The following is a 27,111-nucleotide window of genomic DNA, read 5'->3' as shown; positions in this document are numbered from 1 at the left end:
ATAAAAGTTATAATAATAAAATAAAGATGAAAGTATTATTAAACCAATTTTTGTTGATGTTACTTTTTTTTTTTTAAATAGTTAAATTGTTCTGTTTGTGTAAGTAGTTTTTTTTCTTCCTCTATAATATAAAAATAAGTTTTATAATTTTATATCGTTCATATTAAATAATAAATCATTAAAAATTGATTTACATTCTATTCAATAAATCAAATCTATTGTTATTATAATCTCTTTTTAATGCTACTTATGTCAATTTTATATTGAATTAAAAGAAATAGTTGTTCAGTGAAATTTAACTGATTATGTAAGAAAATTATATACGAGCAGTAAAACATGTAAAGCTAGAACAAAATGGAGATCTTTCAATGGAAATTATTTTTATTTTTTTGTAGTTTTTTGATTACGTATTTGATATTTATACAAAATTCGTCGTTCAAAAACAGTTACAAAATTCCAAGTTATTACCGTATCTTTAACCAAGGCTTAAATATTACATTCAACACATATGAAAACATTGAGTCAGGTGAATAAAATTGATTTTTATGTTTAATTTATTTTAACTTTGCTTTTTACATTTAGAATAAAATAAAATACTCATTGAAAAAATATATTTCTATACAAGAGATACTTATATATAAGACTGAAACGGCAATCTATAACAGTATAAATCGCCACGCATTTCAATTCTGTAAATTAAAACGCATACGGATTGATTCCAGTGGGCACAAGACGTGTTTAAGGTGTCAAAAAAAAAACCGTTAATACGTATTTTATATGTCTTTAACAAGTTTTGTACTTATTGATATGTAAAGCAATAATAATATTACTGGGATTCAACTTTATTATTGTATTTAAAAGTAATTGAAATATTTCCTTACATGGTAATACTAGAATTCTGCTATTTTAGTGTTTCCGTCGATTCAACTACAGATATTACTTACATTAAATAACATTTTTATCGATACGTTAAACGTAAGGACGGTAAGCCAGTCAAAAATATTTTAACTTTTTAACTATGAAACGTCACCTCGATGCAGAACAGGTTTTAAAACTTTTTAGGCGAGATTCGTTATTTAAATGGTAATAGTTGTAAAGTTCAGTGTACGATAACGCCGCAAATATGTTTGAAGAAAACCGAGGGATGCAAACTATCAAATCTAATATAAATACCATAGGCAACGCATTTGTTAAACTTAATTTGACAAACTGCTGTACAGTGCTACTTATTTGCAGTTAATTTTTTTTCTATCGTGAATCTACTTTATACGTTTTTTAACTTGGCGCATCGGTGAGATATCTTAAAATAAAACATAGGAAACAAAACAGTGCTCTAACGCGTTTGATGCTCACACGAATGCCATCAAAGCAATTCTCAATTCTTTAAATGTAATTTTGACACCATTAAATGAGTTTGCTTAAGATTCCTCTTAAAAAATAGGCAGGAAGCTAAATGTATTTCAAATAAGATAGGTACTTATGAATTTGTCTTCATACTCGTATTGGAGCAATATTTTAAATAGTTTTCGATCAACAAGCAAACTTTTTCAGTCAGAAAAAATTGATGTCAAAATATTCGCCTGGATGCCTCTATTATTATAATATTTATAGTACAGTATGTTTGGAATAAAGGGAGACATTCTTATTGAATTTGAAAACAAAGCAAACCCAATCTTGCCAGCAATTGATAATACAGATGTTACTACGTGAAATCGTGTATATAGGAGTATTCCTCTAATGGGATTGCCCTGCAAGTGATATTACCTGCTTGAGATTATTTTATATAATTCACTCTCAACAAGACTGCAAGCAACCACTAATAGTCTGGTAGTTACTAAAAAACAGAGAAGTATTTAAGAGCAAGGAAACAGTTGACAATAGACTTAAAGCGTTTTAGGTTGTATAAGTTTTTGTTTTTTTTTTAGGCTATTTAGGTACTCCCAGAAGTCCTTACGGCCTTATCACGGAGCACTGCGGAAGAGCATTTAACTACAAGTTCACGCCTCCTTCCTTACCAATGTCGCTTATTGAGCTGGAGCCGCCGTCGAACCTCGGACCTCTGGGTTCTGAGCCAGAACTCTAACCACTGCGCCACGGCTGCTCTATACTCACGTCTTAAGAAAAGAATAAGTTAAGAAAACAAAGATAAGAAAAAAAGTTAAGAAAACAAAGATAAGAAAAAAAGTTAAGAAAACAAAGATAAGAAAACAAAGATAAGAAAAAATGAAGTAAGGAGAGAGTTCCAAAACATTAATATTCGAGAAAAAAACTCGATGAATGTTTTTCATCAGGTAGAGTAAAAGGCTGCTTTGTACGAGTGAAGCGAGAATCAAGAGTGAAGCGAGGATGACGAGCCAAGCGAGGATGACGAGTCAAGTGAGAATGAGTTTTGGTTGATAGAAGTAAAGATGACAGCTTGTTCGAACAAAGACCATGATAAGTGATCAAAAAAGTTAACTTTTTGTTAAGAAATAGTATTAAGTTGAGATGTCAGCAGTCCTCTGCATTAGAGCCACTTTAGATATAAGATTTTCAGGAAGATCATTAATGTAGATAAGAAAAAACAAAGGACCAGGGATAAAATTTTGTGGGACCCCAAAAGTTACTGAAAATGATGACTATAAACAAAGGTTTTCTGATTTAATTAATTTTTACTTTCAACATCGATTTTGATGATATCATAAATAACTTTATCAAAAAAAGACATACGAAAAACATTTTTAAAGGCATATTGTATAACAATATTGATTTCTTAAATTGATATCCTTTATAAGTTTTTGTAATTATCATAACTATAGAAGCAAAGAAAGAAATGTAAAATATTCATAAATAATTATAATACGTAATATACTTCAAGAAAAAAAAAAAAATATATATATATATATATATATATATATATATATATATATATATATATATATATATATATATATATATATATATATATATATTAGGGTGATGCAAAATTTTTAGGTTCAAAACTTTAGTTGTCCTCAAGCTTGCCCTTGTTCTATATGACAATAGTAATTATTTTCCAAAATTTGAATCAAATCGGATGATATTTAGGGGTTGCCATGTTTTGTTACATTTTGGAATGAGATTAAAAAAGTAAAAAAAAAAATTTACTTTTTAATTATTTATTATCAATTACTTATTATTATGTGGTATATTGTGGATGTTTGATGTTAAACAAACAATAATATAGTACTGTACTACTATGTAATTACACTAGGCAATAATAGATCAATCGTTTTCATCATTCAACAGTCATCTTCATCAGGGTAGACTTTGATGCAACTGGAAATTCCTTCCGGTGAAGATCAACCAATCGAAGAAGATACTGCTTCTGGTTTTTATCTTTCGTAATGCTTTTGTTGAAGGATGTTATAAGTGCTATGCCTCACTCCGCGCAATTGTTGACGACCTTCATTTGACAAACCTTGTGCTTCATTTCAAGATATGTTGAATCCATTTTCCACTCTGAAGATTCTTTCATTAAAAATAATTCAGGTTTTTCTTTGCCATTCTTCAAAATTAGATCGAAAAGTTCTGCGGTGCGTTGTGTAGCGAAGGAAGACAATGTACTGTGACAATTGAATGTGGCAGTATCAAGTCTTTTGAGAGATTTCTGTTTTGGCTGTTGTTTCAGGTTGTTTGCCATGTCTCTCTAGGTGTTGTTGTCGACACAGGAATCAAAGAAAGCCAATCCTATTAGATGTTCAGAAAAATACCACAGATGGCGATGAAAAGCTTTTGCTGCATTAATTGCAATTGTACAATTTGGATATTTTTGAATTTATTGAAGAAGCTTGGATCATTGAATGGTGCTCGTTCAGCTAACGGAGCTTCATTCCAAAACTGTCCGTATATAAATGCCACAAAAAGACTTATGTCTGTTATTCCTTTCTTATCCTTTGCAGTAATAACAAATTGATCCTGAAACAAATATATCTTCATACAATATATAGCTTTTGCCATGTGCATTGTGTGTTGCACCTGGTGCCCGAAACTTTACATTCAACTCTAGTGTTGCAGTTGATCCTCCAAGAAAAATAAGGCACAAATTCAAGAGTTCTAAGTAATCATCCCTGGGTTGTTGACCTTTAATTGCTTTACCATAATACACAACCATTTCTTCACGGAGTTTGAGAAAAAAATCACAGTTATACAATTCTTCATCCCTATAGTGAACACCTCCTTGTTGATTGCTGGCCATTGCTTTTGGAAATGGTTAAAAATTCCAACTTCAGGTCCTCCACTGCTTCCAAATTCAGTCATGAAAATGATAGAAAGCATGACTTCAAAGACATGGTGTGTGCATGCTATCCATATAAGATTATGGTCAAGATTCTGCTCTATTATTGTGCTGGCACTAATGTTAAACCCAGTGTTGGATGAAGTAGTGTCAAAAATCAATCCCTGAACAAATTCCCAATCTTTAAGAGCCTTCATGTAAGCATCAGCCTGTTGCTCACCTGTACCTCAATCAATCTTTGGAACGCCCAGCAATTTTTCCACACAACCACCAGTCACAAGGATGACAATTCTATCCACTTTTTTTTGACCTTCAGTGATATCAGGTAAGAGCTTTCCATCCCAATGCAGAAGAAGTGGATCATCAGGAGAGAAATCAACCTTGTCAGCTGTAGTCAGCGCTTCACGAACAGATCGCCTTTCTCTGCTGATTGTGCTGTACGACAATGATAAATCTTTTAGAGAGTGACCAAGAGCCTGAGCAGCTGTTCCGACCACGAAGAGTGCACAGCAATCAGAAATATTAACACGATCAAGAGACGATACAACATTATTTGTTAGAACTTTCATCTTCTTTTTCGTTGAACCACTTGTGCTGCATTGTCAATTCTTTGAGTTGGAATTCTTCCTTTCTACCATATAACAAGAACTGCTTCAATTGTTGCCTGAATACTTTTTTTCATTTCTTGTTTCTCTTCTATATGATGGAAGAGCAACCTCCGAAGAACATCCCCTCTTGAAGGAAGTCTGGCAGTTGACAGAGTTTGTGTAGGTTTACCAACAAGCCACACCACAGCAGAAGATCTAGTGGTTGCCATATTAATTTCTATTCAAAATATATTGTTATAAATATATCTAAAATAAAAAAACAAATTTGCAAAATTTTAGAGAATTACAAATTTTTACCAATGGTTAATTCATCTTATAAAACATGGCAACCCCTAAAATTGCTTCTTTTAGTCTAATTTTTGGTACACATGATCCTAAGTGATAAAGGAACACAGGCAACCTTGAGGAGAATGCTTTTTGTGAACTTTTTTTTTCTATTACAATCTGAATCACCCTAATATATATATATATATATATATATATATATATATATATATATATATATATATATATATATATATATATATATATATATATACTGGCCCGTAGCAACCGGGGGTCAGCAGGGGCATTTGCCCACTCGCCCTCCCAATAATTTTTAAATAAATTTAAAATTAGTTAATAGAAAAAAGCAAACGATTGCAAATTAATATATAAAAAAAAAAAAAAGTTAGAAAAGACCTAACTTGTTATCCGTATTTTCGGATAAAGTTCCTTTGAAAAAAATTTTTACTTACTACTATTTGACCTACCCAGAAGTATTTTTGTTCCTACGGGCCTAATATGATATATTCAAAGAAATAATAAATGCCAGCTTTTATGCAATCGTCCTGTAACGCTAGAGTTCTAGCTTCAAAACGGAATATCCGTGGTTCAAAGCTAGGCCTGCCCATTAAAGCGTCATTGGTTAGAAAGGAGGAGTAAACTTCTTGGTTAAATGCTAATCCGCGGTTTTAAGTAATAAGAGCGTAAGGACTTCGCACATGATAAGAGCGTAAGGACTTCGCACAGATCACCTAAATAACTAATAAAATATTTATCTCATAACTTTTTATAGTGATCAAGAAAATGAGCATTAGTGAATATTTACATTTATTAATACGAATTATGAATACGAGTTGGGATTGTACAAATGCACGTACAATCCCAAAAATTTTTAAGCCCAATTTTTACATTTAAAAAAAATTATTTTTAACTTTGTTCTAACGCCTCCAGTTTTGTGCTACTCGGCACTATATGTATATATATACATATATATATATATATATATATATATATATATATATATATATATATATATATATATATATATATATATATATATATATATATATATATATAATGTAAAGTATATTGCCATTAACTGGAACCTCCAAGGAACCAATTAACTATTAACGGGAATTAACCGTATATATTACCTATTTATAACTACTTTAGCTATGAATATAGATTTTTAAAACTAAATTGATTTTTTTTTAACAGATTAGAAAAAAAAACCTATATAGTTTTGCATTGTAGTCGATTAGTTTCTTCCAATTAGAAAATTAGAGTTTCAAAGAGAACGCTAATAAACCAGACCAGAAAAAATTTAAAACTTAAGTAAAGTTTTTGTATTTAATTATAGATTGCTTGCCCAAACCAAACCCTCAGTCGATATAGCGGCACTCCCTTATAGCAGCAGGCCATAAGATAGTCGATGTAGCTTTGCTTAGTGAATTTTAAAAAAATATGTTTTTAATAAACAAAAACAAAAATACTATTAATTAGAAAAACTTTCTAGTCATTATTATTGCGGTTTTTTAAAAAAAGTTAAAACTTTATACGCTTCCATATTTATTATATGTGTGTGTGTGTGTGTGTGTGTGTGTGTGTGTGTGTGTGTGTGTGTGTGTGTGTGTGTGTGTGTGTGTGTGTGTGTGTGTGTGTGTGTGTGTGTGTGTGTGTGTGTGTGTGTGTGTGTGTGTGTGTGTGTGATATATATATATATATATATATATATATATATATATATATATATACTCAAAATAAAGTTTTTCCTTGATCCCTTGGAGGGATCAAAGAAAATCTTTGTTTTGAGTTAACGAATAATGCTCAATACTATATAAATTCTTATTGTAAAATTGTACACTTCTATAAAAAAAAACGAATACGGACTTTTTTTTTTCAGATCATCTGCTGCTTGTTAGGACCATCGCACTGTGAAAAATAGTTAGAGATGAGAGTTAAGGTTAGTTTTTATCTAACTAAAATTAGTTGAATAACATTTTAGTCTAACTAAAATTAGTCGACCAACTTTTTATTCTAACTAAAATTATTTGACCAACTTTTTAGTCTAAATAAAATTAGTTGACTAACTTTTTAGTCTAACTAAAATAAGTCGGCTAACTTTTTAGTCTGACTAAAATTAATCGACTAAATTTTTAGTTTGCTAATATTAGTCAACTAATATTTCCGTGTAGCTAAAGTTGGTCTGCTAAAACAAGATGAAGAATAATATATAATAATATATATAAAGAATAATATATAACATAAAACTGCCACACTCGAGGCCGCTTAATCAAGGCGTTTGAATACAATTTTGTTACTATCTTAATAATGATTCTTATGGCTCAGTCAAATTATCATAGTAACGCATTAAACTAAATTTGATTATTTTATTTGTCGCTATGTCAAAGACAACTGTTTTTGCAATTGTTGCCTCTCTTTATAAACAGTGTGCAAATTGGCTGTTACCCTGTTACGTTTTGCACACAAGTTTTTGAATGCGTCAGAAAAAAAAGAGGTCACTTGGTGCACTAGTAGCAGGTGTACATAAAAATGTTGTTGAAATACAATACAATATCAGAAGCACATGTTGATTTTTATGCCAAACTCTAAAACATTTTGTTCATGCACTGAAAGTTTTATATATTTAATGTAGATGAAGGTAATAAGAGGACTTTAAACAAAAATTCGAATATTTTCAAAACTAATTATGCTCGATACAAAATTTGTGCAAATAAAATTTTTTTTTGGATTCCTGCATATGATCCAATTAGATATTGAGGTACCCGAAATTTTTTCTTAAAAACACAGAGCTTTTAAAAAAGTAGCAAAAGAGCTTATATTACCAAGACCACTTGGTAATATGAGCACTTTAATTTAGCTCAAAAAAATAACGTTAATTAATTAAAAAAGCACCAAATTGACAATTAGAACTAATTTTTGGAATATAATGATACGTTATTAGCAAAACTTACAATTAAAAGATAAAATTTTAAGCCACTGAAACATAGTATTGTTGAAACAATACTATGTTTTCCACACACACAAAAAAAAAATTGATTTGTTATTTTTTCAATTTTATTAACTCAAACCTTTGAACAATAAAATTTCAAATTTTTTGAATTTAAATTGCAGAAATAATTTATTATTGTTAAAATATTAAAATTTTGTTTTTATTCAAAAAGCAATTAAAGTCACTGCTATTGTAGGACTTTAAACTAGGTAATTTCAATGAAAAACACTGCGTAATTTGAGCATGCTTATATTACTCAAAAATGGCATCTTTAAATAAAGTCAAAACTAAATGTTTCTATGCATTGTTTTTCAAACAAAAATAAAAAAGAAATGAAAAGAAATGTTTTAGCTAACATATTTTTCTTTATGAAAAAATTAATTTTATTATTTTAGCACTAAAATTTCGCGCGGTTTCTTCATGTGTGAAGATATTTTTTTAACAACTTTTTAAGACCCAAATTTAACTGAAAGACGAATTTAGATCATATATATACACCAAATTTAACTGGAAGACGAATTTGGATCTTTTAACCGAATATAACTGAGAGTCGTAATTGGATTTAAAAAGCACATTTAAATGAAAAAGAAATTTGGGCTTTTATGTTGGATTTTGACAAACTTTTTTTTTTTTTTTTTTTTTTTGTAGTTATTAAGGTGCTAACAGAAGTCCTAACGGTTTTACCGCAGAGCACCGTGGAGGAGCATTAACTTGGAAGTTAACGCCTTCTTTCTTATCAATGTCGTTTATTATTAGAGTCGGTCTCGAACCTTGGACCTCTGGGATCTGAGCCAGAACTCTAACCACTGAGACACGACTGCGTTATTATGCATAATCTTGCATTAGCTTAACTTATCATACATTAGCCAAATTAACATTTGTTAATATTTAAAGAATTCAAATAGATTGATTTTTAGTGAATTGCAGAAAATAATACGAATTAAAGCCTTGAACTTTATCTTACAGTTTTAATTTTTTTTTTTTTTTTTTTTGCACTCCAGGATAATTCTGTGTAATGTAGACAAGTTTTTCTACATTGTTGCTGTTAAAAGTTGTTTGGGTTCAAGTGACAACTTGTCCATCTGCAGAAAAGAAGAAGCTGATGAAACTGGAATGGAATAGATTTTTCTGACAACAGATGCCAGCTTTGAATATTGTGGTACCATGTTCTTCCACCACTAAAAAACATTAGTTTCTTTTGCTACTAATGATGATAAACGATATTTTTCTAGTAGTGCTTGAAAGTCAGAAGTGTTTTTAGATTTCAATTTGAAGCTAAGATCATCCTGAGTTAGTGTAGCCAGAGTTTGTCCCGGGCGGTAGATATCCATGTGGCGCCAAATGAAGTAAAGGTACCTAAAAAAAAAAGGTCTCTCAACTATAATATAGGGAAATTTATAATAAATAAGGGCGCCGATCACTGTTACTGTCCCAGGCAGTGTGACAGCTCGCGGTAGCCCTTCATGAAAAAGTTAATACGAAGTTAAATAAAATGTGATAGTTGAAATTTTAAGCAATTACCTGTGTGTTTGTTCCTTTGGAAGCAGATTGAGGGTGTCAATCAAGGCATACAACTGAATGGCAATTGCTACCACTGTGTGTCTTTTATCTAATAAGGAATGGTTTTAGTTCAAATTCTTGTGAAATGTAATGGCAAGTTAATGCACTGAAAGCACCATTGTTTCTGCTTGTCCACATAGTAGTGAATGATACACCAGTTAGTGTTGAAATATCTATAGCAAAGTAAGCAATGACACATTTCTTAACTTTTTCATAAAGTTCTGGCAGATTCTTTAACAGTAAGCCTAGAGTTAATTGAGTTGATGAAATCAACAAAACCTGCAGTGGAGACAATATTGAATGGAGTGTTGGTTCTGCAAAACATAGCTGTCAGATTGAAGTCGAATCTGACTTGTTGTGTATCATTGTCCGCATAAGCTTTTTTTTGTACTATGAATTTTGTAATTTATGATTGAATGGAAAGACCAAAACCACTTTTGGATCTTTTTGTTGTACTAGCAAGCTCTTCTGCAGCAACTCTCTTTTTTTCTCCTCAAACCTTTTGTTAATGTCTTTGTGCTTACTTTTTATGTAAACGTGAAGACTAGATGTTGAGTTTTGAGGTGTGCTTAGTATATCTCCGCAAATCTTTCAAGTTGATTTAAAGTTTACTGATGTATTCTTGAGGAAATGCTCACAGATTAAACTTTCTGGAGGCATGATTTCCGATATTTAATTTGGTTTTTTTCAAATTAAACTGAAATATAAAATCAATCACAAATGCTGCTTTTTGGGGATGGAAAAAGAAACGGCAAATCAACTAAATGAAAGTTTAGTTATTGCTCCTTCTGATCACTTATTAATAAAATTTTGTTTAAAATTGAAATCTAGTTAAAGTTAATGTTTCTTAAATTATCAAAATTTTGATTGATAATATGCACATATATAAACACTAGTTTTGTATACAACAGGCCTGGACACATTATATAAGCATTATTTAAGTTTGCAATCAAAATTTTTATAAATTAACAAAAATTGAGAATTTCAAAAGTCAATTTTAATAAGGAAAAAGATCGTGAAGAATATTATGTTAAATATTTCCCTTTTTGTTACTTTGAGGATTTTTTGAAAGCGATAAGTAAGATTTAATAAGTGATGAATAGTGATTATTATTTTTCTGAAAAAAAAAAGATATAAAAAAATAGCAAATATTAAAATTCAAAAAAAGTTATTTTTCAATAAAAATTAAAAAACAATTTTCGAATTTAACTGAAAGTTAAATTAAATTTTGTTTAACTGAAAGCTGAATTTCTATTTCAAATTCGGCACTGAATTCGAAGTTAAAGTCAAGTTCGCCTTTAAGTAAACTTCGTAATCCGAATTTTAACGAATATTCGTCAGTCCTTAATTTAGTATATAAAAGGAAACCATTATTTTCTAAGGGGTCATCCATGAATAATGTCAGTGTTTTTTCTCATTTTTCGACTCCCCGTCCCCCCTTTGTTAAACTCTGTCAATTTTTGGCCAACCCCCCGTTATATATGATGTCAGTTTTTGTGTACTCCCCCCCCCCCCCCTAAAAGACAATAAAAATGCTTAAAAACCATTAATTTTTTTCTGACTAAATTATACATTTATATAATAGTAGATCTCATCAAATTATATTATATAATTGACGATATCTCATTAAATAATCAACTAAGCAAATAGTATTATATACCTTTAATATAACCTTCCCATGGGTTGTTAAAGTGATCATCGATTGAAACAATAGGTAGTCAATGCTCTCCGCGCTCTAAAAGGATATCGTATTCTTGAGGTACAATCAAATTCGTTGCGTCAACTTCATTTTCATCTAACCATTCAGCAGTTTCCGAACTCTTCTGCAAAGCGATGACTGCCAAAAATTCTGTCTGACGCTTGGCAGCGATACGAACTGGTTGGACCCTTTTGATTAGAGGGAGTGTTATAGCAGCAGAATGGATAGAAGCGTGCTTTGTCAACATAGCTTGAGAGGCAAAGTAGATATTGCACTTATTACAGATTCTATCAGCTAGGCTAGACTGAGTTGATGGACAAAACGCATCATAAGGCAAAATTGGAAATCCTTTGGCAGTACGAGGAAGAATTCTTTCAATGTTTGATGCGATGAGAATAAAGACGGATGATGGAAACAATTCTTTTGCTCCTTCTGAGACATCTACTGCTTTGAGCCCGTCTCTCGTTTGGTTGACAGGGACAGGTGGCGGAAGAAATCTTGCTCTAATTAGAGTAAAGTAAGAGCTTCTAATAGTCCGACAACAAGAACGATTTTCACATTTTACAATTTGAGTAAAATATTGACTTGTACGAAGATAATCGGCAATCGTTGATCTTGTAATAAAAGGCTTCTTGACTCTAGCTCTGATTTGTCTGGATCAATATACTCTGCAATGGTTGGATAACCGTCAATTTGTAGATCAGACCAAATATCAGCCAAAGCCTGTCCAGCAAAACCAAAGTTCTGTTTTTCTAAATTTTCATCTATTGTCCTGCCTGATTTAAAAAGATATGTTGGTTATTATAGGTTAAAAATTATATTATTATTTTTACAAATTAACTTTTGTCAATGTAATTACCTTGAGAATCAAGATAAGTTCCGTAATGTTCGTGAGGAAGAATCACCCCAGATAATTCTTTACTTAGAGGTGCCATTCGTCGCTCAGCTCTGTTGAATGCACTGCGGCCTAGAGCGTTCGTCATGATGAAAAGAGCCTCAAGGTTATTCTTCAAGACATGGTGAATCCCAATTTCAATTACTTTCTGATATCTGGGATTTTCGTCAGGTCCTCCATCGACGCTAAACACAACGATAGGCTTAACCATATTAAATTGAGGATCTCTGGCAATAGAGTCGAATTCTTTGATATCCAAGAGCCGCTGAAAGTCTAATTCATGAGCGAAGGCGGTCGAGGATGCGTGTTTTCCTGATCGAACAGCAATATAGGTAGGTCCAGAATAAGTAACAGCATCTGTTTTTCCGAGACCATCTTTTTTGATTGGAATTCCAGTGTATACAGATGGTATAAGCTTGTGTTTAGCAGCCACGACCCAGTCGTGGTCAGGGAGAGTTACCCGGTACTCCAAATGCATCAACAACGGCGCCTGTTTTTTGGCTGCTGTGATTTTAATTCGCACTCTAGCCTTGTCGTCTTGGCTAATGAAACACACTTCATCTGGCCCTAAAATAGAACAAACTTCTTCCACATATTTTATAGTTGAACTGCAAAAGAGTCCGTCAATATGTTTTAAATGAGATTCATTCTGAGGACTGATCAATCTAACAGGGACTGTTTTGACGTGTCTTTTGCCTTCTAATGTTCCGTAACTTCTCGGAAGTAGACGAGTATAGAGGGCGCTCTTGCTGATTGCAAATCCAATTTTGTTCATCTCGGATGTCAATTCGTCGAGAGTTTTAATGCTCTAAATGATAAAGAAATATATTTGGATATAATTAACTTTTTTACAGAAAACGGGATTTATTTCGTAAATTATATTCAAATCAAATCTTGAAATTAGTTGTTTACATTTCAAGGATATTTACAATAGGGAAAATACTAATTAAGAGTAAAATTCTAACAAATACAATATTGACAAACATAGCTAAGCTATCATTACCCGAAGAACCCCTGACCGACGTCTTTCATCAGCGGACAAACCATGGAGAGTAATATCCATGATCGCCTTCAAAAGAAGAGGTTGATCTACTTCTAATGACGGTCGACCAGGTTTCTTTCTGATTTTTAGTTTTTCTTTGACTTCTGGATGCTCCAAGCAGATTTCCTCCATTCTAGCTTTTTTCAGTTGTCTGGTTTTCTTCTGTTGAGCTTGATCATACTTTTTTTTGGCTAGTTCTTTACATAGATGAGCTAGTTTCTTCTTTTTCTTTTTCAGCAATGAATCCACTTCTCTTTCTTGTCTTCAGTCCAGTAACTTCACAATTTAAAGCTTCAATCTCAGAATTGAGTCAATCTTGAGCCACTGTTCTTGCATTTTTTGATTTTTCGTGGTCAACAAACTCAAAGTTAATGCACTTTGTTGATCATCAATAACAGATCGCTCATTGGTGGGCTCAACAAACTGTGAGGGATTCTTGTCAAATTCAAGTGGAGTATACGTGGGGGTAGACTGTTTTGGAGTATTGGCCCAAAATGATAATTGCTTGCTCTTGAACTTCATTGCCTTTTCATTAAACAAATTGATTAAATACATTACTCTTGATTCAAGATCTTTATGCACCAGTTTCTCTTCTTTTAATGAATTCCATATACTATGGACTTCTTTCTGGATATTAGCTTCTTTTTTTATCTGGATGAGTATTTCCATACGAGACCATCAATAAGTTAAGTAATGCGGTTTTATCCATATTTTAATATTGATTTATTAGTATTGTTTACATCAGAATAATGATTTTGCTCATTATTAGCGCAAGCTTTTTAAAAGAGTTTCTTCGACCCGCTTGGGAGAAATTAGCGTTTCGAATTTTCAATACTTTATGTGTTTGCATTGCATCAAGTTTTACAATCAACTAGACAGCAATTAGAGTTTCGTATTTGAAATAACGACAATTTAATTTCAAAAAATGATAAATTATTAAGTTTACTTTTATGAGTTTACTTTGAACCACATTTTATAATCCGCTAGGGAGCGAATAACGATTGTGAATTTTATATACAAAGAGTTAATATTTCTATCATAATTTGATTCGCAGTCAAATGGTAATATATTAATAAAACGATAGTAATTTTTATTTTAAGTTAGTAGTTGTTATTTGTTTAATGTCTCTGGGAAACTTATTATATTAATTTATAATATTATATTATAAATAATTTAATAAAATATAATATCAAATTCCCCGCATTTAATATTAATTTTCCCTCAAACAAAACATCATTTCTACACCATTTAGAAGATGTAAATACCGTTAAAATCTGCTCATTAAAACTAAAAATATAATTTAAATTGACATCATTTTGGCCTCAACACCCCCTCCCCATTGTCAATTAGTGTCAAACTTTCCAGCACTATGACCCCTAATTAGGGGTCGTCCACAAAGTACGTAAACCAAAAATTTTGAAATTAAACCCCCTCTCCTTCCCCATATTACCATTCGTACTTTTAAGTCCCCAGCCCCTTAAAGTACATACGTTTTCAACCCCACCCCACCCCCTAACTTTTTTTTTCAATAAAAAAGTTTATCGAAAAAAAAAGGATACCAATTTAAAAAACATCTTCAAATATATATATAAATATTAACTTTAATAAAGTTAATCTACAAAGTACTATGTGTTGGCTTGGCCGAGAGGTTAATATTAAGGACATCGAATGCGAATACCGGAGTTCGATTGAGTTTTTTTTTGTTTTAATGACGAATCAAATAAAGATAAACTATAAAGGGGTGGCATTTGTGCCATGTGTGCATGGGCACAAATGCCACCCCTTTACAATAACAAAAGTTATGACCATGCAAAATTTACACCAATTTACATTTACATTTTTTTTTTTTTTTTTTAAATTTGCATGGTCATAAATTTTGCTATTTACAAAATTTTTCTACGAAATTTAAAATCTGTCAATAAATTTAAGTTTATTTTTAGATAGTAAAGTTGAAAATTTTACTACATTAGTGCCGTCACGTTTGAGCAGAGGGGCAAGCGTTTTAGGGCCTTTTTATTCCTAGGCTTCCGCTATCCCAATTTTTTGCAAGGCCTCCTCATTTGGCATAGGTATACCCATACTTAAGTTTGGAGTTTGCACAATGTGTGAAAGTGTCCTATCTGGAACATCAAAAAAACCTGCGGGCGCCGATGCATGTGTGTGCATAGATGGAAACTCTACTGCCTTTACTATACATCTTTTTATGTTGGCAAACTAGGATCTTTAGTCAGAATTTTAACTTTTCTATTGATTAGCTGGTTAATTGTGATAAATTAGAAAATCGAAGTACGTACTTTTAAATTGAACCCTCCCCTCCCCCCTCCCCCATACGCTTTTGCACGCTTTTGAAACCAATTAAATCACGTTGAAACCAATTAAAAACTTTAATTAAATATCTGTGCTTTTATTTGTGTAGATCTAAATTAAATTACGCATTATCTCTTTATCATTATTAATGAAACAAGGTGTTATTTAAAGGAAATCCGAAACAAATTCTATATAAAACATACCTTTAAATAATATGGCATGGCCGATTTCTAAAAAAATTGATTTCAATTAAAATGTTTCGTAATTTGTTATAAATTGAAAAAACGCTAAAAGATTCTAAACAGCTTTTCATTGAAATTTAAAATAATAAATTAATGACAAAGACATCTAAGTTTAGAAAATCTTTATACTTCCGATTAATTTCAAATAAAGGTGAATAATATTTTTGTTCCATAATAATTTTTATTTAGTTTTTACACAGTACAAATAATATATGCGAATTTTACGCGAGTGACATATTATAATAAGTATATCTCTAATAATTCAATTTTTTCAAATTAGAACAAAATTATTTTTCGTTCCATATGAACGAAAATTATGTAATAACTCAATTTCTGTTTTCATTCCGATCGAAAAATAGAAATTATTGTTTTTATTCAGTTTTTGTTCTTAACCTCGTTAACGATAGTTAACGAAAGCCTTTAATTTTCGCTCTCGTTTTTTTTCGTTCACGAAAGTGTAACTGATTAATGACATAGGAAGACAAGAATCGGAGTATTATTAATAACTGGTTTTTGGTAATAATAATAATTATTATTATTATAAAATTGCCACTCTATATTTTGCAACATAGACTAAGAAGTTAGTCGAGTAATTTTAGTTAGACTAAAATGTTAGTCGACTAATTTTAATTACGGTTTTTGTAGTAAAATTTATAAAAATATAATTTCAGTAGTGAAATTGAAATTTCACTACTGAAATTATATTTCGATTTTTTTTTATAGTTTAATAGTTAATTTTTAACTATAAGGTAGGAATTTCATCAAATTTTATGTAAAAAGATAATTTTTGAAGCCCTAGTGTTTCATATTTTTGTAAAAAATCAATTGAAACTAAGGATGTAATGCTAGAAGCGAAATTGAGTCAATTTCGACTTGAAGTTTACATTATAACCAACAGCGGCAGAGTATGGGTTGTCCCCACAAAAAATACACTGCCGCTAGTGTTACAAAGTAAAGTTCAAGTCGAACTTGACTCAAGTTCGCTTCTTGCATTCCACCCTTATTTGCTTCAACACTTTACAAGTCATTTTCTATAAAACTTTATATGAATAAGTATAAAGTGTTGTACATTTTAAGAAGCATCATGTTATGGAAATTTTAGAAAAAATGCATATCTTTAATTATATGGCTTTGTTTACTAATAGTTAATTGAACTATAAAATGAGCTAGAAAATAAAAAATGTTCACCATATTTTATAGCAGTCACCCACGCTTCCCCACGATTCATTTTTATAATTGATTTGTTGCTCAGGTGTCTATAAAAATGATTTATTAAAAATCAGCAGCGGATACCTGCAGTTTCCAAAATTATAGATAAAAAAGTGATAGAAGTCAGAAAACAGAAAACCGCTTCTTATCGTGGTTTCAGGCTATTTCTGTTTATAACAATAGCTATGTCTATGTTTTTTTGTCAATTATTATTGAGAATTATTTTTGATGGACATGCATTCTATTATTTTTGCATTTTGTAGAAAAAATGTTATCAGCAATTTTTAAGCACTGCATTATTTAAAAAATAATATATAAAGAGTTGAAAAATTTATATCACTACAACAAATTTACAGTAGAAATTAAATACTTTGGTTGCTTTTTAAAATGACAACTCTAAGTGTTTGAAACGTAACTATAACTTTCCTTTATTGATGGAGAAAGGTCAATTGAGACACTATCAATAATTATAAAAGAAAATTATCAAGTTTCTCAGGATAGGTTGTGTTTCATCGTTAGTGATATTCTGTCGTTTAATAAACAATGGGCTAAGGCGTCACGGAAAATGGAATCTTTTTTTATCTGGCAACAGTAATTGGTTAGATTCTGAATATAGTATTTTTACCGAAATCGGAAAACGCAATAACATAAACCCCCCACCCCCCACCCCCCGCGATATATACATCATTTAAAAAACGTAGAAGGCCCATGTCTTATAGAGCTTTTTCAGAGAAGGAAATTGGATTCGAGTACATCTTTAATGCATATTTTCAGGCATTACGTTCAATAGGAGAAGAAACAGAAACAAAGCGGAAACATTCAGGATTGCCAAAAAAAAAAATATCTGTATCTTGAGTTTTATGGAAAACACAAACGTTTTGCTGACGTATGACAGCGTCTTTGTTGATTTTGATTTAACTAAATCACAATATTTATACTTGAGGAAGTTGACAGACAAAAAAAACTGTTCCTTATTCCCACAATATTACAAATTGAAAGATTTTAAACAGACCTGCTATCCACCATCTTTAGCAATAGAAATTACGAACACATATGCAAAAATTATGGAACTGCAAGATTTATTGGATCACACTGTAGATAAAATTTTGACTTTAAATTTTGTGTACAATAATAAATTTAAACATTTGATTTTGAAAGGCGGAGTGGGGAAAAGTTGGACACGTAAATTTTTTTTTTAGGGCAATGTTTTTTTTATCTGATGTATAAACTGAACCAAACAAGTTTTTACGAATAAACTTTTTTGGCACCGATTCAATCCCCTAAGGATTCCAGCCAGTTATAACTAAGTATATAAATTTTTGCGGGTTGAGAAATTGTACTATTGGGGTAAAGTGGGACAAGTGAGAGTAGAAGTGGGATAAATAAATTTAATACAGCATTTTAAACACAAATTATTAAATAGAAGCTGATAAAATCATAAAATCACGTTATCGACATAAAAATATTTAAGAGCTTTCACCAATCAAAATAATCAAGTGGTGACGGGAAGAAGTGGGACATAAATATTTCATTTTTTTTGTCCCACTTTACCGCAATGTAAACACTTTTTTAAGATACGTTTCAAAATTAGCGCTTCTAGCGCACGCAGGGAAACAAAACAATTTCTGCTAAATAGTGGTGAAGAAATTTAATTTTTACATTAAACAACAGTATTTAGGCGCCACTCCTAATTTTTTTTACAATGCAAGCTGCTTTTCTGAAATATATATATATATATATATATATATATATATATATATATATATATATATATATATATATATATATATGTATATATATATATATATATATATATATATATATATATATATATATATATATATATATATATATATATATATATATATATATATATAGACACACACACACATTGCCGCTCTATGCCAAGCCCTCAGTCGATGTAGTGGCACTCCCTAGCAAAATAGGCAATAAGATAGTTAATGTATGTACTGTATATAGTTATATATACAGATAGATATATATATATATACAGTACTCGAAGTAGAGAAAAAAAAGTAACAGGATGGTACTCGGTAAATTAAAAAAACCGTTTCGCCTTTTCATTGTTATATAGAGAGATTTATATAAGTTATATAAAAAAAATGGGGTGATATATATATATATATATATATATATATATATATATATATATATATATATATATATATATATATATATATATATATATAAGAATATATGCTCACAGCAAAATTAAAGTAAGTTTAATTTTACTGTGAGCATATATTCAGCAAGAGTGCTCGATGAATGATATCAGAGCTATATAATTGATATTTTGACAAGATTAAATAAAAATAACTACATAATTTTTACTACTAAAAGTTTCATGCGTTTACCAATCATCAGGTAAAAAATACATTGTTTTTTTCGTTAAAAAATCATGTAGTTATTTTTATCTAATCTCGTCAAAAAATCATATATATATATATATATATATATATATATATATATATATATATATATATATATATATATATATATATATATATATATATATATATATATATATATATATATATATATATATATATATATATATAAAATAGTAAAAACACTTATCTAATTTTTGATTACTTTAACACTGTGTTTCACCATCAGTAGGTTCATCAGGAAGAATGTCTAAGCATAAAAAAATTTTCAAATTATAGAAATATTTTTTCACAGGAAGTTGGGAATTGTTTTTCCTGTGAAATAATATTTCTATAATTTGAAATTTTTTTTATGTTTAGACATTCTTCCTGATGAACCTACTGATGGTGAAACACAGTGTTGAAGTAATCAAAAATTAGATAAGTGTTTTTACTAATTTGTTATTGCTCTGTTCTTTTAGAACATTGAGCACTCTATTTGTTGAATGCACTAACATAATTTATAATTTATATATATATATAAATATATATATATATATATATATATATATATATATATATATATATATATATATATATATATACATGTTATGTATATATATATATATGTTAAATATATGTATATATATATATATGTGTGTGTGTGTGAGGGTGGGGAGAAAGAGGGTTATGTTCGTGTAATATTGTATGTATATATGCATGTATGTCTGTGGGGGTATATATGTACAAGCATGTTTATATGTTTATGTATATTTGTTTAGGTGTAAATTTTACATATATATAAGTAGTAGAAAAGTTAAGTACTAATGTATCTCTGATTCGACGATTCAACCAAAAGTAGCTATTGTTTGTTGTTATAGATTTGGAATTGATGAGTAGTATAAGTGTAGCAGAAGTAAGATCCTTTTTAAGCTCAAATGCCCCCTCCAAGCAATCAGAGAGTGTTGCCTCTTTATCAAGACAAGTATAAATGCTACTATCATTAGCAACCAATGCGACCTTAGATGTGAGAATATCTGGAAGATCGTTAATGTAAATAAAAAAAGAGTATAGGGCCAAGAATAGAACCGTGAGGAACCCCTGATGTTACAGGATATAAAGAAGAGTGCTGTCTATCGAGGACAATTTTTATACTATGATTGGAAAGGGAGGACTCAATAATCTTAAAGATGTTACCAGATACACCGTAAGAAGAAAGCTTATGGCAAGGACCAGCATGCCAAACTTAATTAAAAGCTTTTAAAATTTCAAGAGCGATACCTTTAACCTCTCCACCTCTATCTAATGCACGATTAAATCTACCGGTTATTACTGTCAGTTGTTAATTAAAGATTCAAAAACCTAGCATATGATAGTAAGAAGACTAATGGGACGGTAGTTAGACGAGTCAAATCGCTTTACAGAATTTTTGAAAATAAGGATAACAGATGCCGTTTTGCAGCATTCCGGAAAACAAGACTCCGATAAGCACTTGTTAAATAGTTTTGAAAGTATATGCAACAGCTCCGGAGGATACTTCTGAAAGACTTCAACGGGTATATTGTAACGGGTAAGCAGGAAATCACTTTAGATACAGAAGCTGGAGTTATACAGAAGCTGGAGTGATCAACCTGTTTGACAGTTGTTATATAGTTGCTAATAGATATGGAAGTAATGGTTTCGATTGGAAATTGCCGCAGCACAATGTAAGAAAAACGAAAGAGAAGAGTGAGGCTTGACTTAGAATTGTCGAGAGGAATGAAAGATTCCATGTCAGCCTGAATCCAAGAAGTTATGTAGAAAGCACATTTATCAGCAGGAAGACGAAAGATTTCAAAGCAGGGGATGTTTTAAGTCGAAATTAACTTTTCCTAGCCTTTGTCTAAAAAAGCGTATCATTCTACAAGGCAGCAGGACATGAAGCAGGTTGTACTGGTTTACATGTTATCAGTAGCAGGATAATCTGATCTGACGCATATTTATATATATATATATATATATATATATACATATATATATATATATATATATATATATATATATATATATATATATATATATATATATATATATATATTTCAGTTATATGTAGATATAAATATAGAGCTAAAAAAATGGTTAACAACGAGTATAAAGCAAACAAGCAGTCAATTAATGTAAACAAAACTCAATAAATATAACTTCATTAAAAAAAGAGAAAAGAAAATTTACCTCTTAAATTACCTGATCTGATAATAACTCATAAAAAAGTTTAAAAAAAAGAATCTAAAAAGTTTTTACCAATTGTTATTGGGAAAAACCTATCTTGACTTCCTCATATAAATTAATTGAATCAAAAATGAGCAAATCTATCAGTGCGGCCGTAACGCATCAGCAAGGCAGGCTCCAGCCTATGGCCTCCGATTTTTAGGGGCCCTCAAAATGTATCTTCTTGTGTAACTTTTGTAATTTTTCATATTTAGGTTCTCAATGATAAAGTTCATTTTGCTTTCTTTGATAAAATATTTTTTAAAAAGGTATTACCTTTTTTAAAAATATTTTGTTAAAAAAAAATCCTCAAGTTCTTTTAACGCCGTCGTGTCGTCGATAGCAACAGCCTAAAATAATGTTTTTTGATTGATTGTTTATTATTTTAATAGTCAAATTTTTTTTATCGCCATCAGAAGCACTTAAATCATTCCTAACTTAATAAACAATATTTTCATTCGCATATATGAATATCCTCCGCCGCGTTTATTTACTTGTCTTTTAAGCGAAATGAATTTAAAGTGGGGAATAAAAAAGGTCGAAGTAAATTAAAGATCTAATTCAGTCGGTTTGACCGATTGTATTAGACCATACATGAACAATCAAAATCTAAAACTTATCTAAATCAGCTTAATTCATTGCTTTGTTAAAAAAAAAAATGTTCAGCATGCAAAAACATGGTAGCTGAATCATATACAGAAAAAAAAATTTCAATCATACAAAACCGCTAATAAGGGACATGAAAATAATGAATGTACACGAGATAAATATATTTCAATAGATGATACTGTATTATTATTTTAAGAATCTTACACTAACAAATTTTGAAAACAAATTTAACAAAAATATGAACGATAACTATCAGGCCTGTTTTTAGCTTATTCCGGCCCCTAGTGAAATAAAGGTTGTGGCCTCTTAACCCTCACCCTCCTATGCGCCCCTCCCATTCTGAAAAAAAATCTTTATTATTATTATGAACCAACTTTTTTTTTTTTAATTCAATAATATTTTTTTATTTTTTATTTAATATTAGTTTTTGATATCAAGAAGAGCATTTCAGTAGAAGTTCGCGCCTCCTTTCTTACCAATTTTATTAAACTTTGCGCATGGGGTGTGTATTCACCAAACTTTCGTAACACTTGCGCTGTTCAACTATGGTTACGGAAACCCTACGTTCAGCGTTATTTTCGTAACTTTCGTAACCTATTTGGTATTTACCAATACTTACCAATACAAAAAACTTACGCAAAAAAAAAAAACAATCAAGTTGATTTTTTTTTTTAATTAACAAAGTTTTCGTAATTTTATAAAATAAACTTTCTATAATTTATATATATTCTAAAAAATTTAAATTAGGGATTATTACTAATTAATATTTTACAGCTTTGATAAAATGACAGTAATACTTTTATGAAACTCTGCGATAAAAACTAAATATTTTTTATTCAATGTTTATTTAGTAAAAAATATTATAAAAATTTTAAGTAAAAAAAGAGAGAGAGAGGAGTTCAGTATTGATCTACAAAATGGTTATAAAGGGCAGATGAATATTGACAATTGTTTAACGTATAATTAACAAAAACCATAAAAACTTTCATTTTTTTCAATCATAAATATCACGAAAATAGCGTTTTTTTAAATACAAATAATTAATAATTTGTATGCTAATTTGACATACGCATGAACAAGTTTGGAGTTTGCATAATGCCTAAACAAGTCATATATAAAACATAAAAGATTTAACTTAACAACAATTTCGACTTAAAAGCAATTAGTGTTCTTTGTACAATGCCAAGTCAAATTGGTTGACTTGTGTTAATTCAGCCTAAACATCGTGTATATCATCTTCATCATTGTACTCAAAATTCATGTCATCTGGAATTTCTAATCCTAAGCAAAGGTTTTCCATTAAATTGCACGTAACATATATTTTGCAGTATATTGTTCAGGTGAGCACATGTTAGGAACACTGGTTTTTAAGATGATCAAGGATTGCTTCATATCACTATCTACCTGAAGATGAACTTTATAAAAGTATATTTTTCCTGGTGTAGTTGGCTGATTATATGGTGTAATCGTGACTGTTAACAAGCGAAAAGGAAACCTTGATGAGGATTATATTCCAATGACTTTTTTAATTTAGAATTAAAAAAAATAAAAATCTTTATCCAGGATACTTTCAACAACATCTCTGAAAAAGGTAAAAAGCTACTTTTAAGTAAGTAGTTGATAAATCAACTCTTTTAAACTTCATTCGTAACAGTCCATTAACAACAAGCATATTATCGCAAAAGGTTCAGCTGCTTTAATATTAGCCAGATTGTAAGAATTCTTGGAACATAATCAGGTAGTGGATGTAGCTTCTTGAAACGGTTGAAACCTTAAAATCTTGAAACCCAGTTTAGAGCCCCAACATGTTGCACGCATTGTCGCACGATTGCCCACCGCAATCAATAATGTTGATGCCGTGCATCTCTAATGTCTTTTGGACAAGATTAAACATATCATCTGCCCACTTGTTTTTCATTGGGTGTTATATACCGAACAACAGAAGTGAGTTGATCAACGCCAAGTAGCTCGCTTAACTCAACTAAATGTAAGCCTATAGTTAGAAAGCGATTCTTTTTATTTGGTTTATGTTTTTATCTTTATCTAGAAACGGGTTGTATTCAGCTAGTAACTCTAAAGAACCACGGATTCCATAACGGATTATCCAACATTCTAGTCTGTCTGAATATTTTCTTTTTCCAACATGTATTCAAGAAAATAATTTGTTTTTTTTTGTTTTTTGTTAATAGATTCACGATTTAAAAAAGCAATACAAAGAGTAAATTGTTACTTTCTATATTTAATTTTCATAATTCATTTAAAAAAAAATTTTTTAATTAATTAAAACAAAATTTGATCTAGCTAGCTGGCCTCTCTTAACGCCCTGGCCCCGCAGCGGCTGCCTGGGCTAGACATGGGTAAAGACGTGGGTAAAGACTGATAACTATTTATTAAGAATCAATGAATTGTTCATTTATTTTCAGTTAATTAATTCCCACGGAAATTAACAAAATATAAAAAATACAGTACCTATTGAGAACCAGTGTATTATATGCACCAACGTATTGAGGACAAATGAAATGGAACAGTTTAAAAAACAACAATTTTATTATGGTAAAATTAATCAAACCGTCAAAGTTTCTATTAAAATCTTTTAACAAATTTTAGCAAATTATTAATTAGACAAAATGACACAACCTCAGATTTAACTCAACATTAACTCAAAGTTAAGTTTTATAAATCATGAAAATAAAGAACACTTGATTTTGCTACTAACGAAGAAGTAAAACAAGTTTTAATTGTTGAGCTATGCAATAAAAATTGTATCGAAAATCAGCATTCGAAACTTATACTATTGTTTAAACTTTTTTTTTAACTTTTTTTTTTGTTCTGTTTTTAAACTTTAAGTAAACTTTTAAGTTAATATAACAAAAATCGTTTTAGAATAAGAAATAAGTTTAAAATTTGCAAAGGATCACCAGGTTTTGCCATTATGAATATTTTGTTTACTCTGAGTCATTAATTGTTTTCCTAAAGTACATATAATAGTTATACACATAATAGTATATCAAAGATCATATTCAAATATTTCATCAACTAAGAATTAAAAAAATCCTCATTGTTTTTTTTAACCAATTAATAAGAGGTTTTTTATCTTGCCTAAAGATTTGCAAATTAATTAGAAATAAAATTCATTTTGTGTATCAGTTTTTCTCTTTTTAGAATACCGTTAAACGATTTGTTAACAAAATTAATACTTTCGCATAATTAATTAAATATTATTCAATTAATACGAGAAATATAAAATCAATTAAAATCACAACGATTTGGAAACATTTTAAAACATCAAAGTTTTATTAATATTATAATAAAGGAATGAAACATGGCTATTCTACCTAGCTTGAACAAATGCACAGGCGGTCTTCATCTTGCTTTACCCTTTTCTAGTGAATACTGTTAATATATTACATATTTTTGAATGTTTAGTTTTTTTTAATTTTGTTTGTTTAAGTTTTTTTGTTTTGTTTTAAAGGTTTATCAATTCAAAGCCGAAAACTTCTTATACTGACATACACAACTTTTTTTGGCGATCCGTTTCCTATCTACCCTTCATCTGAATGCGGTTTCAACACTTCTAGCTTCCAAGTAACAAATAATAAGGAACAATTTAAGAGTAGTGATGTGGTAATGTTTCACTCGCGCAACATGCCATCCATGCAAGAGTTGATACACCTTAATAACCTGAGAGGAAAAGACCAACTATGGATTTATTTTACAATGGAGTCTATATACAATAATCCAGGTGTTAATGATATAGACAAGTATTTTAATGCTTCCGCAACATATGGAGTCGATACTGATATACCGTTCCCTTACAGATATCATAAAAAACGGTTAGAAGTTGATGAAAGCTTTAACAAAGACTATTTTTTAAACAAAACAAGAATGGTTGCTTGGGCCGTGAGTAATTGTAACGGTGATGCTAGAAACAAACTTGCACTAAAGTTAGTATCATATGGTGTTGATATAGAGGTTTCAGGTGGGTGTGCGGGAAGATTTCCAAAACTTTTTTCATCAAAATGTCGAGGAAGACCTTGTTATGAAGACCTACGCGATTTTAAGTTTTATTTTTCTGCCGAGAATTTTTTATGTGACGGTTATATCACAGAAAAGTACTGGAATACTGGACTTGATTATGACGTAATACCTATAGTTCTAGGAGGATCCAACTATTCTGATCCAAGATTAGCAATTCCAGGCTCATATATCGATGCTATGAGTTTTGATTCTCCTAAAACCTTGGCTAATTATATTTTAGATGTAAGTTCAAATTCTACAAAATACAACTCATTTTTTAAGTGGAAAAAACGTTGGCAGTTAGATAGCTCTAGTTTTTTTTGCATGCTTTGTGATAAATTAAGAAATGGTATTAATTTTCGAACAAATCCTTTATTAAAGACAATGAATGTAGAGAAATGTATTCGGCCACAAGAAAAGTTCAACATTTGGATAAACAAAAGTTAATTAAGTTTATTATTCAAAATTAAATACATTTAAAGCCTCGTTTTAGTGTTTTAAACACATTAAAAAACCTTCTTTTAATATGGTTTAAAAAAAAGAAATGCTACAATTAAATGTCAAGTAATATTTAGTTTAGATTTTAAAATTTAGCACTTTAATATTAAAAAAAAAAGAAAACTGTTGGTTTAACTCTTTTCTTCAATTATTTTAAAGAAGTGCACAATGGGATGTAGGGTGGCCAATATTAAATTTTTGTTTGTTTGTTTGATCGTTTATATGGGCGATTCTAAATTTAATCCGTTTAATATGTTAA

The 27,111-nt window shown here is 30.0% G+C and overlaps 1 protein-coding gene across 1 annotated transcript; it reads left to right on the top strand.

Moving 5' to 3' along the window:
* The first annotated feature begins 283 nt into the window (after positions 1-283).
* On the top strand, positions 284-26,987 carry LOC100208417 (3-galactosyl-N-acetylglucosaminide 4-alpha-L-fucosyltransferase FUT3). Its single transcript, XM_065804724.1, has 2 exons — positions 284-526; positions 25,810-26,987. The coding sequence occupies exons 1-2, from the start codon at positions 355-357 to the stop codon at positions 26,799-26,801; spliced, it is 1,164 nt and encodes a 387-aa protein (XP_065660796.1). The 5' UTR covers positions 284-354; the 3' UTR covers positions 26,802-26,987.
* The last annotated feature ends 124 nt before the right edge of the window (positions 26,988-27,111 follow it).

The sequence above is a fragment of the Hydra vulgaris genome, chromosome 09, assembly GCF_038396675.1.
Source record: "Hydra vulgaris chromosome 09, alternate assembly HydraT2T_AEP".
In the NCBI taxonomy this organism is placed as follows: domain Eukaryota; kingdom Metazoa; phylum Cnidaria; class Hydrozoa; order Anthoathecata; family Hydridae; genus Hydra; species Hydra vulgaris.
This window is presented reverse-complemented; position numbering and strand designations above follow the sequence as displayed.

What these genes read in the sequence shown, in the direction of transcription:
- LOC100208417 (XM_065804724.1), top strand. Translation starts at nt 355, where the DNA reads ATGGAGATCTTTCAATGGAAATTATTTTTATTTTTTTGTAGTTTTTTG. An exon ending in ATATGAAAACATTGAGTCAG is followed by an intron (nt 527 to 25,809) that starts GTGAATAAAATT and finishes TTTGTTTTAAAG; the next exon opens with GTTTATCAATTCAAAGCCGA.